This window comes from Nelumbo nucifera, chromosome 5, assembly GCF_055504915.1.
Source record: "Nelumbo nucifera cultivar China Antique chromosome 5, China Antique-T2T, whole genome shotgun sequence".
In the NCBI taxonomy this organism is placed as follows: domain Eukaryota; kingdom Viridiplantae; phylum Streptophyta; class Magnoliopsida; order Proteales; family Nelumbonaceae; genus Nelumbo; species Nelumbo nucifera.
In genome coordinates, this window is record NC_142653.1 from 46,915,683 (window position 1) to 46,931,563 (window position 15,881).

The following is a 15,881-nucleotide window of genomic DNA, read 5'->3' on the forward strand; positions in this document are numbered from 1 at the left end:
ACTACAACCAAATTTTATATATTTACTAATATTTAAGTAACATTTACAAAAAATTGTAAAATTTAATCATTAATATAGTATAGTAAATAAAATAAAACATGAACTGATAATATGAAAAATTAATTATTTTATTAAATAATTAGTAGTAGCTAACTATTTTTCTTAAAAATTATTAATATAATTAACACAAATTACTAAACTATTTTTGTAACAAATTAGTAAAATAAAGATGAATTATTTAAAACAATATTGCATTCCTTCCTTGTAATGGTTATTGATGCTTGTTGTTACACTTTCCCTTGACAAATCCCATGAATCCCACAGGTCCTTGCTAGAATTATATTATTTTAAGTGGAAAGTTTTGAAGAGAAAACAATGGTATAGGTTTCGGCATAAGTTGGCTACATGGTGTTTTTACATTCTTTTCGTAAAACAGTGATAATTAAGATTGGGTTCAGTTCACTGAGTTGATCACATTTGAACTTGGTGTTTTTGGTTTTCGAAGGTTACTTTGGTTCTCCATTTGAACATCTGAACACATTTTTGAATTCTAAAAATTGATCTCAAATCTCAAAGTTTAACATACCTCTTTATAAATTTAGATCCAAATTAAGAGTTTAATTGAACTATAATGTAAATAATATTTATTATATTTTTTAAGGTAAAATAAAATTTTACCAAAACAAAAAAGAATAGATGTACAGTATACAAGATACATCAGCCCAAGGTACAGAAGTACTGATCTCACCGGGTCCAAAAAGCACTCAAAACACAAGCGAACTACCCAAATAACAGATCCCGCCCCTCAACAACAACAACTCCATCCATACAACCATTCATCGTAAGGGCACCTTACATCACCCTAGCTAGCTAACAAAAAGTAACACGCCTAGCAACTTGAACCCTTTTGCTTTTGGGCTGTGCTTGACGAATGCATGGCTTCATGCTCGACTTTGTTAAAAATAAACCCCCAGTTTTTTACACTTGATCAACCACCTCTAATTCTGGTAGCTCAGCACCATTACCTAATCCTCCTCTACTATGGTGATTAACGTAGGGGCGACAATTGGGTTGGTTTGGGTTTGGGTTGAGTTGCAATATAACCTATCTAATTCATCAATTCATTAATGGCCTATTTAAATAAAGTTAAATGGATTCACCTAATTCCGTCTACCCGCCCAAACCGTTAACCATATAATAACTTTAGTTTTAAGAAAATAGCTTAAAAGCTAAAACCAACTCATTTTTAACAACTTCGCAGTTAGACATGGTCCCCAATATGTTTTTGTTCTCTAACATTATCCCCTCACATCCAACATTGAGGAGAAACAAATGAAAGAGAAAACGAAAACCAATAATAGAAGGAAAGGGGAACATCTTATTATGTGTCATGCAAAGTATGGCTGGTTGAATCCATGTTCTCATACTTGTCAACTTATAATTTAACCATATTGTACCAAACAATGGATCATTTTGTCATTAGAGAGTGGATTATATACAAAAGTAAGCTTTACTGCATTTTCTTGCAAAAAGTGTTTGCTTCTAGATACTCAAACATGAAAGAATTCTCTTGTAATCAGCTTCCTAAGATTTTATACTTGGTACAACATGAAATGAAATCTTATTTTTCATAGAAGAAAGTAAAGCATTATTTTCAATGTGCTTTTTTACATTCACTGGATCTCATACATAAGATGATGGAAATCTACTAATAAAATATATAAATAGTTTAATGGAGATGATCAAATCCTTATTTCAATATTGCTATAATGATAGGAAAAGAACATTAGACCTAAGGGATGTCCTACATTATTGCTCAACGAGGGAAATTCATAGACAATATCGTATCTCTTTGCAAAGAAGACTGCTCAGATGTATCACCAACATGATAGAATTCTGAAGGTTCAGATAATAAGCTCACACTCTCTTCTTCTATCGGTTGAACCCATGGTTGTTTTCTCATCCTTTTCAAGTTTTGTAGCTCCATTGCAACTTCTTCCTTTGTGGGCCTTTCTTCACCTTTTAGACTGAGGCATCTTTTTGCAACCTTAGCAACTACACAAAGTTCCTCAACATTTTTCTCATCCACAAGTCGATCTTCAATTAGTTCGAAAAGACGATTTTCATTCATTGATGAAATGAAATATGTAGCCAAGTTTCTTTGTTCTTGTGGTCTTTCAAAAGAAAGAGGTTTTTTACCTGTTAAGAGCTCTACAAGAACCACTCCAAAGCTATAAACATCACTTTTCTCTGTCAATTGACTTGTGTGGAAATATTCTGGGTCCAAATATCCCAATGTCCCTTGAACCAATGTGGTTATTTGAGATTGATCCGTAGGAAGTAACTTGGAAACTCCAAAATCAGAAATTTTTGCAATATATTTTTCATCTAATAATATATTTGAGGATTTGATGTCCCTATGAATAATTGGTATAGAGACTTTGGAGTGAAGATAGGCAAATGCGCTAGCTGTTTCTGTTGCAATCCTCAATCGATCTTCCCACGAAAGCAAAATGCCATTGTTTTGATGAATATGGTGAAAAAGGGTTCCATTGGAGATATATTCATAAACCAACAAAGGTACTTCAGTCTCTAAACAACACCACAAGAGTTTTACCACGTTGCGGTGATTAATTTGAGTTAAAATGACAACCTCATTTATGAATTGCTCCATTTGACTAGCATCCATTATTCTAGACATTTTAATGGCAACAGCTTGATGATTAGGTAAAATGCCTTTGTAAACCGTACCTTGTCCACCTTGGCCTATGACGCACTCTTCATTATAATTATTGGTTGCCAACTTTAACTCTTCGGTTGAGAAGATTTTTAAGAGATTTGAACCTCCATTAGATAATTGTTGTTGTAAAAGGAAGCCACCATTTTGCTCAAAGTATTTCTCTTTCAATCTCATGAGCTTTCTTTTCCTTATGATCAAGTACAGCCAAGAAATACAGATGAGTAACAAGAAGATGCCAAAGCTTATACCTGCATAGAATATATATATCAATCATTAGTTAATGACTGAATAACCACTGTTATATATGTTGTAATTTTCTCAAGGAACAACATCTCATAAGTTGACTAATAAAATGACCTTTTTTATGAAAAGAAAAACTAATCCATTGTTCTTGGGTTTTTGTGTTTAGCTTCTGGGGTGGGGTGATTGTTTTATGGTCTGTATATAGTAGGGATTAGCTGGATATCAATATTGAGAAATCCATTGTTCATGTTAACTGAACTTGAGGTGGTGTTGTTTGTTCAAAGTTCAAATTGTAACTACAGAAGCGAGAAATTTGCTACTGCATGCCTGCAGAAAATTGCATAAGGACAAGAGCATTACCTAGGATGACCTTAATTACAGGGAAAGCTTTCTTGCAACCTTGCCCATCTTTCCTACCATCACCATGCGTACCCTTTGGACATGGGCAATTGTATGATCCAATTGTATTAATGCAAGATCCTATGCAAGGATTTCCTTTTGGATCATCACAATCGTTTACATCTGGCAAAAGAACGATAATAAACAAAGCATTAGCTCAAATATTTAAGTGTTGTAAATTTTACAACAAATCAGAAAATATCAGAAGTTAGAAGAAATGAGTCATTATTGCAATGGCTTTCTCAAACCACAAATTTTGGTACATTTGTGGGACGTGTGACATAATTTTATCAAAGGGCAAATATTCGATTCTAGTTCAGATCATTAGAAACTAATGGAAATAATATCACATTTGATGACTTAAATTTATGATTCGTGTATGTAATTTTGGGCTAGGCCAGTGGTAGTTCAAGCCTAAGCCAAGCTGAAATCCGACCCGACAATTGATCCTAAGGTTGTAACTTGTCTCTATATCTAAATATAAATACTGACGAATAAAAAAAGAATATAATGAATCCGTACCTTGGCAGCCGTTGGGGAGATAAGGATTCCCTTGAAAACCTTGCTTACACTGGCAAAGATAACCCGGACCATTTGTGGAGGTTATGCAATTGGTGTTGTCCCCGCAAGCATAGTCGGTGCTGGTCACTTGTAGTGCTTCCTCGCAAGAAGTATTGCTTCGAATTGCCCAGTCAAGTACTATTGGAGTTCTGAACCCAACGTTTACAAGGTAGTCCAATTCATTTCTTGAATTCCATATATTAGAAGCACTTGAGTTAAACCAGTCTTTGTCAGACAGAAAGGCCATGCTGCATTTGCTCATATTCCAAGTGTAGGCTGTTGTAGATTCATTCTTGTAAATGTCAACTGATATATCAAATGAATCAAGATCCTCAGGTATCTCCTTCTGGCAGCATCCGGTGCCATTACAATGTACATTTGTCACCTCTGTGTCATAGCCACAAAATGAAACGCATTCGGCGGACGACTCTAGGACGCCATGTGTGTTACAACCAATAGCCGTAAGTTTGTTCCGGGAGTTGGAGAATCTATATGCCTTCGGAATTCTGGTCTCGGAGCGGTATGTTTTCTCCCCCATATCACATTCGACAGCAGCCCAATAGGAGAAAGTTAATTCACCTTGCAGTGATATGTTTAAAACAATCTCATCACCATATTCAGCATAATCAGGGCCATACATCATCAGTTTCGGAGGGTCAGCGGCTGTGTTGCAAAACAATTTCAATTCATCTCTGTAACAGGTTGGATCGTCTCCAACGAGGCCAAACGGGTATGGAATGCTAACATTCCCGCATTTGCTTTGACAACCTAGCTTTGTCTCTGGAGATGTTGGAAAGACTGTTGCAATTGTCATCATCACAAGTTGTTATGAGACAAGGTAAAGTAACACGGTTAAAGCCTTAGTTTTTAAAACCGAACCGGTTAGGGGTCCGGTTACCGGTTTGAATGGCCCTGAATTTTCCATTTTCCATGAAGAGAGGTGGATAAGGATGGAGATCAAAACTTAACTGTTGAGTATGTATTTTTTACAAAATGAAAAAATTAAATTTGTCTAAGTGGAAACGAAAAGATATGATATAGAAAAAGTTTTGACCAATAAATAACACCTAATTAGCTATGATATAGAAAAAGATATGATATAGGAAAAATTAAATTTACGATTCCAATTAACTGATTAGAAGTTTTTCAGATATCGACAGCTGGCAGTTTAAACTGAATATATGGCCCCTCTATTTCTTGTAGTATCAGATGGTGTAATCAAGAGCAAGTCTAATTACTCCAATTGTACTACATTTCTCTTACAGGGAATTGTTATAAATGACCACATACCTTTGCATCCATTGGAATTGTTATAAATGACAACATACCTTGGCATCCGTTGGAGAGATAAGGATTCCCATGATAACCTTCCATACAATGACAGATGTATCCACGATTGTTGGTAGAGTTGGAGCAGTCGGTGTTCTTCCCGCATGCATAGTTGATGGATGCCTTCTCACATGTCTTGCTCTTGGCAGCAATTGACCCGTCTACCACTACGTACCCAAAAATAATGCTTTTAAATACTATTTTTCTTATTAGGAGATACTGAAAATTCAGATTGCTAATTGTTATTAACACGACTATGGGATCTTGTTCGGGTAATTGTTATTAACTTTCGGGTTAAGACTAACCTACAGGAATACGAGAGAATGCTGGTATATATTATTATTTGGATGGGTCAGGTCGGGTTTGGTGAACCTATTCCAACTAGTCAAGTCGTGTTATTGCGCATAGGATCGGGTTTAGGTCGAACAAAACCCGTATAGAACCCGTTCCATGTGACACAAAACAGCAAGGCATTTATCATGCTACTTTCATAATTTTAATATTTGTATTTGAATTTTAAAGTAAAAGAAGATTAATTATTCTTTGAACTTAATTAATACCATACCTTGGCATCCATCGGGGAGATAGGGATTCCCTTGATAACCTGGCAGGCAATTGCAAAGATATCCAGCGCCATTTGAGGAGTTGGTGCAATAGGTGTTACTCCCACAGGCATACCCAGCCACGTCTCTTTGTGCTTCCTCGCAACTCTGGTTTCTAAGTATTGCCCAGTCCAGAATTATGGAAGTCCTTATCCCAACGTTAAGAAGGTATTCAACATTGTTTCTTATATCCCAGAGCTGTGATACTTGTGAGTCAAATAATGAATCCTGGTCGTCGGACAGAAGAACAGCCAACCCACATCTACTAATACTCCATGTGTATGCGAAGTCGTTATGGCTCCATATGAATGCATAAAAGTCATTAAGATCGTTTGGTATGGTTGTCTGGCAGCAACCAAAGCCACCGCAAGATGAACTAGCTGTCACTTCTGTATCGTTCAAGCATGATGACCAACAGCCGACAGAGCCCTTGTAATCATCCAATTTGCCATACGTGTCGCAACCGACTGCCATGAATCTGTTTCTGGTATTGGAGAGCCTGTAAGTGTTTGGAAAAGAATATCCAATGCTATAACCCGCCGGGTCTTCATCTTCACCCGTGTAACATCTTACGCTTCCCAGAATGGAAGTCGTTAGTTGATGAGCATCAAGTGATATATGGAGAATGGTATGGTCATCTCCCCTATAATCGCCATAAAACGTCAATTTTGGAGGAAGGATAGCAGTGTTGCAGAATAACTTGAAGTCATCATTTTTGAAACAGGTTGGATCATCTCCCACTAGGCCAAACGGGTATGGGATGCTAACATTCCCACATTTGCTTTGGCAGCCAGGCCTTGTATCTGGCATTGCCAAAGTTGCTGTTATCTTGTCATCATCGTCATCGTCAGCTCCATGTAGTAAGAGGAGGTTAGGGAAACAAGGAATACATTTCTCATTTTAATTTCCTTTTTTCATTCAAGTTGAACAAATTAAGCATAAAAGCAATACACAACAAAATATATATTAATTTCCATAAACTCATTACGGGATAAGCCATTGAGCAAATATATTCGGTGAAGCTTTCTTCATCAAAAGTTAATGAAAACAAAGTCATACCTTGGCATCCATGGGGGAGGTAAGGATTCCCATGATAGCCTTGCATGCATTGGCAACTATATCCAAGGCTGCTGTTGGTGATAGAGCAGTTGGTGTTCTCCCCGCATGCGTAATTTCTGCTTTCTTTTTCACATGTCCTGTTCGCATTTGATCCGTCCAATTCTATGCATACAAATTAATGTTTTTAAATTACAAGCTGTTTATTTTTCACATGTCCTGTTCATTATAAATGGTGCAGGTTCAATCCAATCCAATGATTATTTTGGACAATTTTGGATTGGTTTAATTCAATGTTTAGACCGTCCAATCTGTTCAAATTTGTTTTAATTAAGATTAATTCTAACTCAAACCTAGTCCATTGACACCCATACTTTTAACTTCTATCAATGAACCATATATTAGCTCAATCCAACCCAATCCAATATAAACTTATTACAATTGGACTAGGTTCAATTCAATCAAATAGATACTTTGAATGATTAAATCTGGACTCCAGAGTGATCCAATTCAATATGTCTTGTTGTTCCATCCATTGTTGGTCCATCCAATATGTCCAAATTGATTTTATGGATCAATAACAACCCTAATGAGTAGTATAAGTACATATTGTCTATCCTCACTGTGATTTTAATGAAGATACCAAATTGGAATCACAAAAACATCCAGGATGACACACAAGCCGACGCAAACCCACAACGGATCTATAGCTTGCCATAGAATAGCGATGAGCTCAAAACTATCACAGTAATGCAATGGATGAAAACACTATTTAAACTAAATTCACTAATAGTAGGACATCCATTAGGATCAAACAGGAACATGTCAAATTAGTTCTGATGCCACCCGTGCCATGTCACTACAGCAAACTTGTTAAGGGAAGTAACACACATGTAGTATGAGAATCCTCAGACAAAAGAAAACTTCGTCTTAGAAAGATCTCATAAGATAGATGGCAAACCCCTAGCAGTGCTCCCTTGTCAGTCGACACCGAATCAAAGATCCCCTTTCCAAATAGGAGTCAAATCCTTATTGGCTCATTCCTTTCAGGAGCTCGGGATCTCCCTTTATCGAAGGGGGTTCAGATCATAATGAAGACATGACTCTCTGTCAATAGAAGCTCATAGCCTACCCATGTTCCTAGCCTCCCTTCGCCTTTCAAGGAGACCACCATACTTAGCTTTACCACTACATCTATATTAGAATCTCTAGTTATATTCTTGATCATGGAGATAACTGCTCACAGAATTAACCTTTCCCCAATCCCATAGGAACAGTCCAACAACCTTGACAACACTAACACAGGAGTTGAGGAATAGACTGGCCAGGAAACTGTCGACCAGGCTGATATTGAGATCTTGGCCAACAAGGTGTACGAGTTTTGATTGTCAAAACAGATGCAAGCGGAAATGAGAGGCATCCTACAATTACTCCTACAAAAAACGATAGTGATTGAACACTCCCCATTCACTCCTATTAGCCCTTCTGCACCCGTCTCCGTAGGCTATCTTGGGAGTCTAAACCCTGGAGCAACAGAACATCGATCCGAAAGCAACCTTGCAGCCACACCATACATGGCGTAGAGGACCTGCTTCTCTGTTGTTGAACAACCTTGTGTAGTCCAACCAAGTAGTGCGACGGTGGAGGCACCCATCAATCGAATGGAGATAAGGGAGTACGCCCAAGGCTTGGTGGAAGAGAGCCGGAACATATTCCTCTGGTTATGTTCCTTTGCAATAGTGGCCACAATACGATGGGCAAAAGGGGAGCTCACAGGAACACACCAACAAGTTTGAAGATGCACTAGGAGTGTTCTCTTTCGATGAAGACCTAAAGGTTCGAGAATTCTCTAAATCCTTGACTAGGCCAACATACTCGTGGTTTGTCAACCTGATAGTAGGGAGCATCGACTCATGGGATGAGTTAGCCAAGAAGTTCTTATCTAAGTGGTTCACCCTCAAGTAGAGGTTGACGATGGTGGACCTACACAACACGAAACAACGTGTTGGGGAAGACCTATTGGCATATGTCATATGATTTCAAAAACTGACACACTTGGTCTTCGAAGAGCACGCAACACAAATGGGCTTCGTGGAGCAATGCATCCAGGGGATGCACCCAACATGTAGGATTGGGATCGAAAATATCAAGATTGAAACATTCAATCAGCTCTAGAAATGTGTTGAGAGAACAACATAGATTGTCACCACCCTGGAATCACGGCTAGCTTCATTAGGGCTACAGTATGCTAAGAACAAGACATATGTCATCGATCGCAGACCCAAAATGTAGGATTGAGATCGAGAACATTGAGATTGAAACATTCGACCAACTCTAAAATTGCATTGAGAGAATAGCATAGACTATCACCACCCTGGGATCATGGCTAGCTTCATCAGAGCTATAGTACACTAACAATGAGACATATGTCATCGATCATAGACCCCGAAATACTAGAGAAACCAGCCAAGGGCATTACTATCTTGATGACAACCAAATATGATGAAATGGCCCATTGCCAACACCCCCTCCATTCCCCTACACCAATAATGAAGTGACGATCATGAGCAAGCTCATGGAAGATCTTGTAATCAACCTACAACCACCACTAGCAGGAGTCGACCTCAAGAAGGGAAAGCATGGAAGAAGATGGTGTAGCTATCACTAGTGGCTGAATCATGATTTGGTAGTCGAGATCACTACCCAAAGCCCTAACCATTTCCCATCCAAATGGTGGTCGAGAATTCAGGATATACATAACATCTAACTTAGAAGCCATAGGCTGTTTGGTAGCCTAAGAGAATGACGAAAAAGTAGAGTGGCCCATCTATTATGCGAGTAGAAGTTTGAAACCAACAGAGAACATCTACTTACACATGGAACAATAGTGTCTAGCATTAGTCTTTACTACATAAAAGTGTGATAAATCAGGTACTTCATTGATAGATCCCTACTCTCTAGAAGATTGGTCGAATGAATGATGAAGCTGATTGAGTATAGTATCGAATACATCCAAACTAGAGTGATAAAGTGTCAAGCAGTCGCAAACCTCCTAGTTGCTTTTCCTACTAGTGATGATTTCTCCATATTTGAAGAGATACCCAAAGACCTCCCCCTCATCGTGGCAGTAGAGAAGGCAGGATGGGTTATAACATTCGATGGCAGTAGTTCCAATTCCTCTACAGGAACCAGAGGTATATTGTCTTCGCCTACCAGATAGACTTCAGGCTACTCCCTCAAATTGCAATTCCCCTACTCCCACAATATCACAGAATATGAAGCACCGGTGATGGGTCTAACAATAGCAAGGGATTCCAAAGGAAAGAAAGTAAAATTCATAGGAGATTCCACGATAGTAATTGGACAAATGGGGGGTCACACCATAGTAAAAGAATTGACAATCTTGTCATATAGAACATTGATCCAAAAATTGACCAAAGACTTGGAGATAACCTACGAAGACCAGAATCGGGCCAAGAATAGATATGTTGATTCTCTAGCCACTCTGGGATCTAAGATACAATTGAGCAGCCCAAATGATAGGGTTATCGATATCCACTACACACTATTGATCGCTACCCTCAGGAACACTCACTCCAATGTAGAAAGGCATGGCAGACATGCTGAGCATATGGACGAGAAACAAAATTCTCTAGAGAAGCAAACTTCTACTCTATCTCACCAATGCCAAACCACTTCTCTCTCTTAGCATTGAGACACCTCATCCCACGACAAATGTCTAGTGACACATCCTCATAACTATCACCCACTAACGTAGCGATAATAACAGATAACTGTGACAATCACTAAGGAGTGACGCTTAGCTACAAGTGCTTGCAAATGAACATTAACATAAAAGGGGAAAACACATATGATAAAAAACACTTATAGCTAGAGTCCATGGTTTAATGAATAATATCATCCATCTGGACATATAAATATCCAAGAAACATCGAAGCCAATGAAAGCTGATGACCACCAACTGGAACAACCGCAAGAGGAACCGGGATGGTATTAAGGCCACAGTTAGGGTTCCCAAGAAAAAAAACCATGACACAACATAGAGAATAAATGTTGCGAAATGACATTGACTATCTGTCTTTCTGGCCCTAAAATCTATTGGTCCCGTGCTTTCAAACCAGAAACCAATCTAGGTTTTGAGGGGCCATTTCCCCCAGGCAGTCGATTCATCTACCTGTGCCTTGTAAATGTTGAGCTCTTCCCCAACTCTGTATATAGATCGGTCAGGATATTGGGAATGAACTTGGCGTATTGAGGATGGTGGGCTGAAATGGCACCACCCAACGGTAATGCAAGCAGAACAGCCATGTCATCAATAGTGACACTGAACTCACTGAATGCACCTACGAACGTATGTGTCCGGCAACACCAATGGGACAAGAGTGGAAACATATAATCCACCCCATCTCTATCTGAAAGGTCCAAGAAATAGTCCACAAATCTTAATAACCTGGCACTCTGGAGCAACCAATAGTACATGGGGTTTTCTAGGAGGAAAAGAGTCCATGTTGTGAAATTTATTAAGGACCTAGAAGCATCAGTGCTTAGTTTAGAACAACTGAAGTAAATAGTGTGCCTCAAATGACCATAAAAACATGCAACCTCATTCACCTCCACCACGTCAAACATGCCATCCTTCCCCTTGGACTCAGGCATGGGAGGTTAGAAAACCTTCCCATGACCAGCAACCAACAATCTTCACTGACTCGTATTCGGGGAGTAGTTCCATAGTGTCCACATCCCTTACAAAATCAATGAAGGGGCAATTAGATTGCACAACCTTCTACTGCTTGTGAGGAGCCATTGATACCGGAGATGGACAAATCATGCAAGAAAGAAAAATAAACAAGAAGATCAAAACTAAACAGAACTACTTCAGAAGCAAAGCGAATGTGAAGACAAAGTTTGAAGTGAATAGTACCCTTTATAGTAGTCCCATTCACATTGACAACTCAAACAGCGGCGTAAGGAGCCAAAACAAATGATTACTAGCTACTCGCTAGCATACAATTGACATACCGGCCATTACACATTTAAATTATTATTCCTAGAAAAAGGCAATACACACAAACATCAAATTTAAAACTGCTACCACAACACATAATAGCCAATCCGAACGAAGAAACATGAAGCCCGGCACACCCGCAAAAACATGTGACCAACTAGCAATGAATATGAGACAATGGTTATACATCCAACATACATAACCATGTGACTAACTGTGACCCACTATATACACAACCACAATAGCATGGTACCACTTACATGAATGATAGAAGAGATCCTTCCCAAAAAATATTGCATAAGAAGAAGAAGAGGACGGAATCCATCCTTTAAATAGATTTATCCAAAAATAATATTATACACACAAGACATTAGAAAAGCTGCACACTTCACCAAGATACAATAGGGTAAACTACAATGCCAATATATGAATGCACTCGAAGTGTTTCTTGACAAAAAGCATTTTGTCAAGACATGGGGGGGCTGAAAAACCAAACATGACCAAAACAACCTCTCGACAAAATGTTTCCCATCAAGAAAGAAGGGGGCTAATAGTATGAAAAGTCAAGCAACCTTAACAGCAACAAACTCCAAAATCATACACCCCAACAGTAACACCCTTTTCTCAAGACGTAGTCAAAACTTTGCAAAAACCCCCCTTCAATAGCCAAAGTTGTTGGGAGCACACACACGACAACAAAACCTAAGAAAAAATCAGCGATCAACTAAAAATGAACCAAAAAACAGCCTTTGCCCATGTGTCGATCACAATACTCTAGCCAATATTAAAATGCAGTAATCACAGAAATGCTTATTGATAAGAACACTCTTACTAATAAGCAAGGGCCTAAATGTAAGTACATGTAATTTATCCTCACTACAACTGTGATGAAGATACCAAATTGGAATCACAAAAACATCTAAGGTGATAAACAAGCCAATGTGGAACCGCAATGGGTCCATAACTCGTCACAGACCTACAATTAGCTCGAAACCATCACAATCCTACAATGGACGAAAATACTATCAACTGAATTCAACTATAGTAGGACATCCAATAGGATCAAATAGGGACATGTCATATTAGTTCTGATGCCAGCCACACTATGCCATTACAGGAGACCCATAAAGGGAAGTAACACACGTGTAGTATGAGAATTCTCAGATGAAATGAAACTTTGCCTTAGGAAGATCTCATAAGACACGTGGCAAACCCTTAACAGTGTCCCTATGTTAGTCAACACCGAATCGAAGATCCCCTTTCCAAGTAGGAGTAAAATCCATTTTGGCTCCTTACTTTCAGGTCCCCGGGATCTCCCTTTATAAAAGGGGGTGTAGATCTTAATGAAGACATGACTCTCTATCAATAGAAACACATAGACAACCACACTTAGCCTTACCACCACATCTATAGGAGAAGCAAAAGAAAGCTAGGAAAAAGAAGAGCCACCAACAACCTATTATAGTGCTGAATGGAAGTCCTAGTTACATTGTTTTTTCCAAAAAAGGATGCTTCAATTCATGGTACAACTCCAAGTTATAAAGATGCGAGTCCAGCAACAACATGCGTAGAAGACTAGCACAATCACATTCACGAGGTGTTACAAGCCATGTTAAACTTATACAGGCACGTTCTCTTCTACCAAATGCCTCTTGTTCTTTAGTGGGCTGGTTTGTTCAATGTTTTAAAAACTGACCTAGAGGCCAAACCGTTTTTCCTCCAAGTCATGGTTCACTGGTTCAACTAGTCGGGTCGATTGGTTCAAGCCATGTTACATCATATATATGTGTGTGTGTGTGTACATATATGTTTATAAATGTATATCTTATCAATAAATAATGTAAAAATATTTTAGATACGTTATATATATTTTTATATTTAATTTATGTTTTTCTAATTTGGTTTTTAATTTTTTATTTATAAAAAATGTTAAAAATTGAAATTTGAGGCCAAAAAAAGTGTTTTTTCTTTTGCAAAAATTGTGGGGCAAGGTGTGTATGGCTCCTTGGAATGCATAGATCTTAAAAAATTACCCAATCACCACAATCAAACATTGGAGTGCAAAGTTATGGCCTCCGAAATTTTGCATACATTAAATGTGCAACCCGTAATCAAGTGATCAGGTCGAATGGATCAGCGGTCAAATTGGCCAGATCAAAATGGTTCTTGACCAAAAACGCTATGGGCTCAAACAATTTCACAATAGTACCTATGAAGGCTACCCAAAAGCGCTATGGGCTCACAATTGTACCACCACATCAGATCTAGGCCCATATCTCCATGAACTTTATGGGCTCGCTAGCTCACAATGAAATACATGTTTACATTTCTACTCTTCCCAAACTGAGCATGAACAAAAAAACAGATATAACCTTAAGCTAAAAACACTGGTACTGTTATTTGGATGGGTCAGGTCGGGTTTGTTAAACCTATTCCAAGTAGTCAAGTCGGGTTGGATTGCCTTCAGATCGGGTTTGGGTTGCAAAACCCATACATACAGAACTCGATCATTTGACATCCTTACAAGAGTAAACTGTAAGACATGAGCACATGGGCGATCCAAAGAATTCCCTTACCAGATCAATGGTTTTGATTAGCGACTTCCGTACGTCAATAACAATAATGCATTTATTATCATTCAATTTTCATATTGAATATTTGTATTTAAATTTTAAAGTAAAAGAAGATAAATTCTTTGAACTTAATACCATACCTCGGCATCCATCGTGGAGATAGGGATTCCCTTGATAACCTGGCAGGCAATTGCAAAGATATCCAACGCCATTTGTGGAGTTAGTGCAATAGGTGTTGCTCCCGCAGGCATAATCAACAACTACATCTCTTTCTGCTCCCTCGCAACTCTGGTTTCGAATTGCCCAGTCCAGAATTATGGAAGTGTTGATCCCGACATTGACAAGGTGTTCCACATCGTTTCTCATCTCCCAGAGCTGTGCTACTTGTGAGTTAAATAATGAATCCTGGTCGTCGGACATAAGAACAGCCAACCCACATCTACTAATGTTCCATGTGTATTCGAAGTCGTTATGGCTCCATATGAATGCATAAAAGTCATTAAGATCGTTTGGTATGGTTGTCTGGCAGCAACCATAGCCGGTGCAAGATGAACCAGCTGTCACTTTTGTATCGTTCAAGCACGATGATCGACATTCCACATAGAACACAGAGCCCTCGTAATCATACAATTTGCCATACATGTCGCAACCGACTGCCATGAATCTGTTTCTGGTATTGGAGAGTCTGTATGTGTTTGGAAAAGAATAATTAATGCCATAACTGTCACCCGTGTTACATATTACGCTTCCCAGAATGGAAGTCGTTAGTTGATGAGCATCAAGTGATATATGGAGAATGGTATGGTCATCTCCCTTATAATCGCCATAAAACGTCAATTTTGGAGGAAGGACAGCAGTGTCGCAGAATAACTTGAAGTCATCATTTTTGAAACAGGTTGGATCATCTCCCACTAGGCCAAACGGGTACGGGATGCTAACATTCCCACATTTGCTTTGGCAGCCAGGCCTTGTATCCGACGATATCACTAATGCTGTCATCATCATTATGAGACGAGGTGATGAAGAAAATAGTAAATACACTTTCCAATCTAATTTCTTGCTTTCATAACTTTATGTGGAGCATATTCAACATAGAAGCAATAAGACATGAATTTTGATAAAAAAGACATGATTGGTTTTGATAAATACATTTTCCAATCTAATTTCTTGTCTAAGTTGAGTTTTGATCAACCAAAATCCATGCATGAATTTTGATAAATAAGACATGATTGGTTACCACGTTTTTGATACAAATTGATTGATCAGAAGTTTTCTCGATATAATGTCTTTTTTTTTGTGACAAAAAAAATATTGAAAATAAAAAAAGAAGGATATACATTAGGGTTAAAGGG

The 15,881-nt window shown here is 38.3% G+C and overlaps 1 protein-coding gene across 1 annotated transcript; it reads right to left on the minus strand.

Annotated features, from left to right (window-relative positions):
- Positions 1-1,621: 1,621 nt before the first annotated feature.
- Positions 1,622-15,531, minus strand: LOC148791520 (wall-associated receptor kinase 2-like). Its single transcript, XM_088888210.1, has 5 exons — positions 14,670-15,531; positions 6,934-7,095; positions 5,838-6,695; positions 5,272-5,439; positions 1,622-2,988 (listed from the first exon to the last, which is right to left on the minus strand). The coding sequence occupies exons 1-5, from the start codon at positions 15,529-15,531 to the stop codon at positions 1,817-1,819; spliced, it is 3,222 nt and encodes a 1,073-aa protein (XP_088744336.1). The 3' UTR covers positions 1,622-1,816.
- Positions 15,532-15,881: the final 350 nt, after the last annotated feature.

Bases quoted from the DNA above. Each gene is read 5' to 3' on its own strand.
- LOC148791520 (XM_088888210.1), bottom strand. From the start codon at position 15,531: ATGATGACAGCATTAGTGATATCGTCGGATACAAGGCCTGGCTGCCAA. The intron at 7,096-14,669 runs GTATGGTATTAA...TTGTATGCATAG, and splicing joins TCTCCACGATGGATGCCGAG to AATTGGACGGATCAAATGCG. The intron at 2,989-5,271 runs GTATGTTGTCAT...TATTCTATGCAG, and splicing joins TCTCTCCAACGGATGCCAAG to GTATAAGCTTTGGCATCTTC.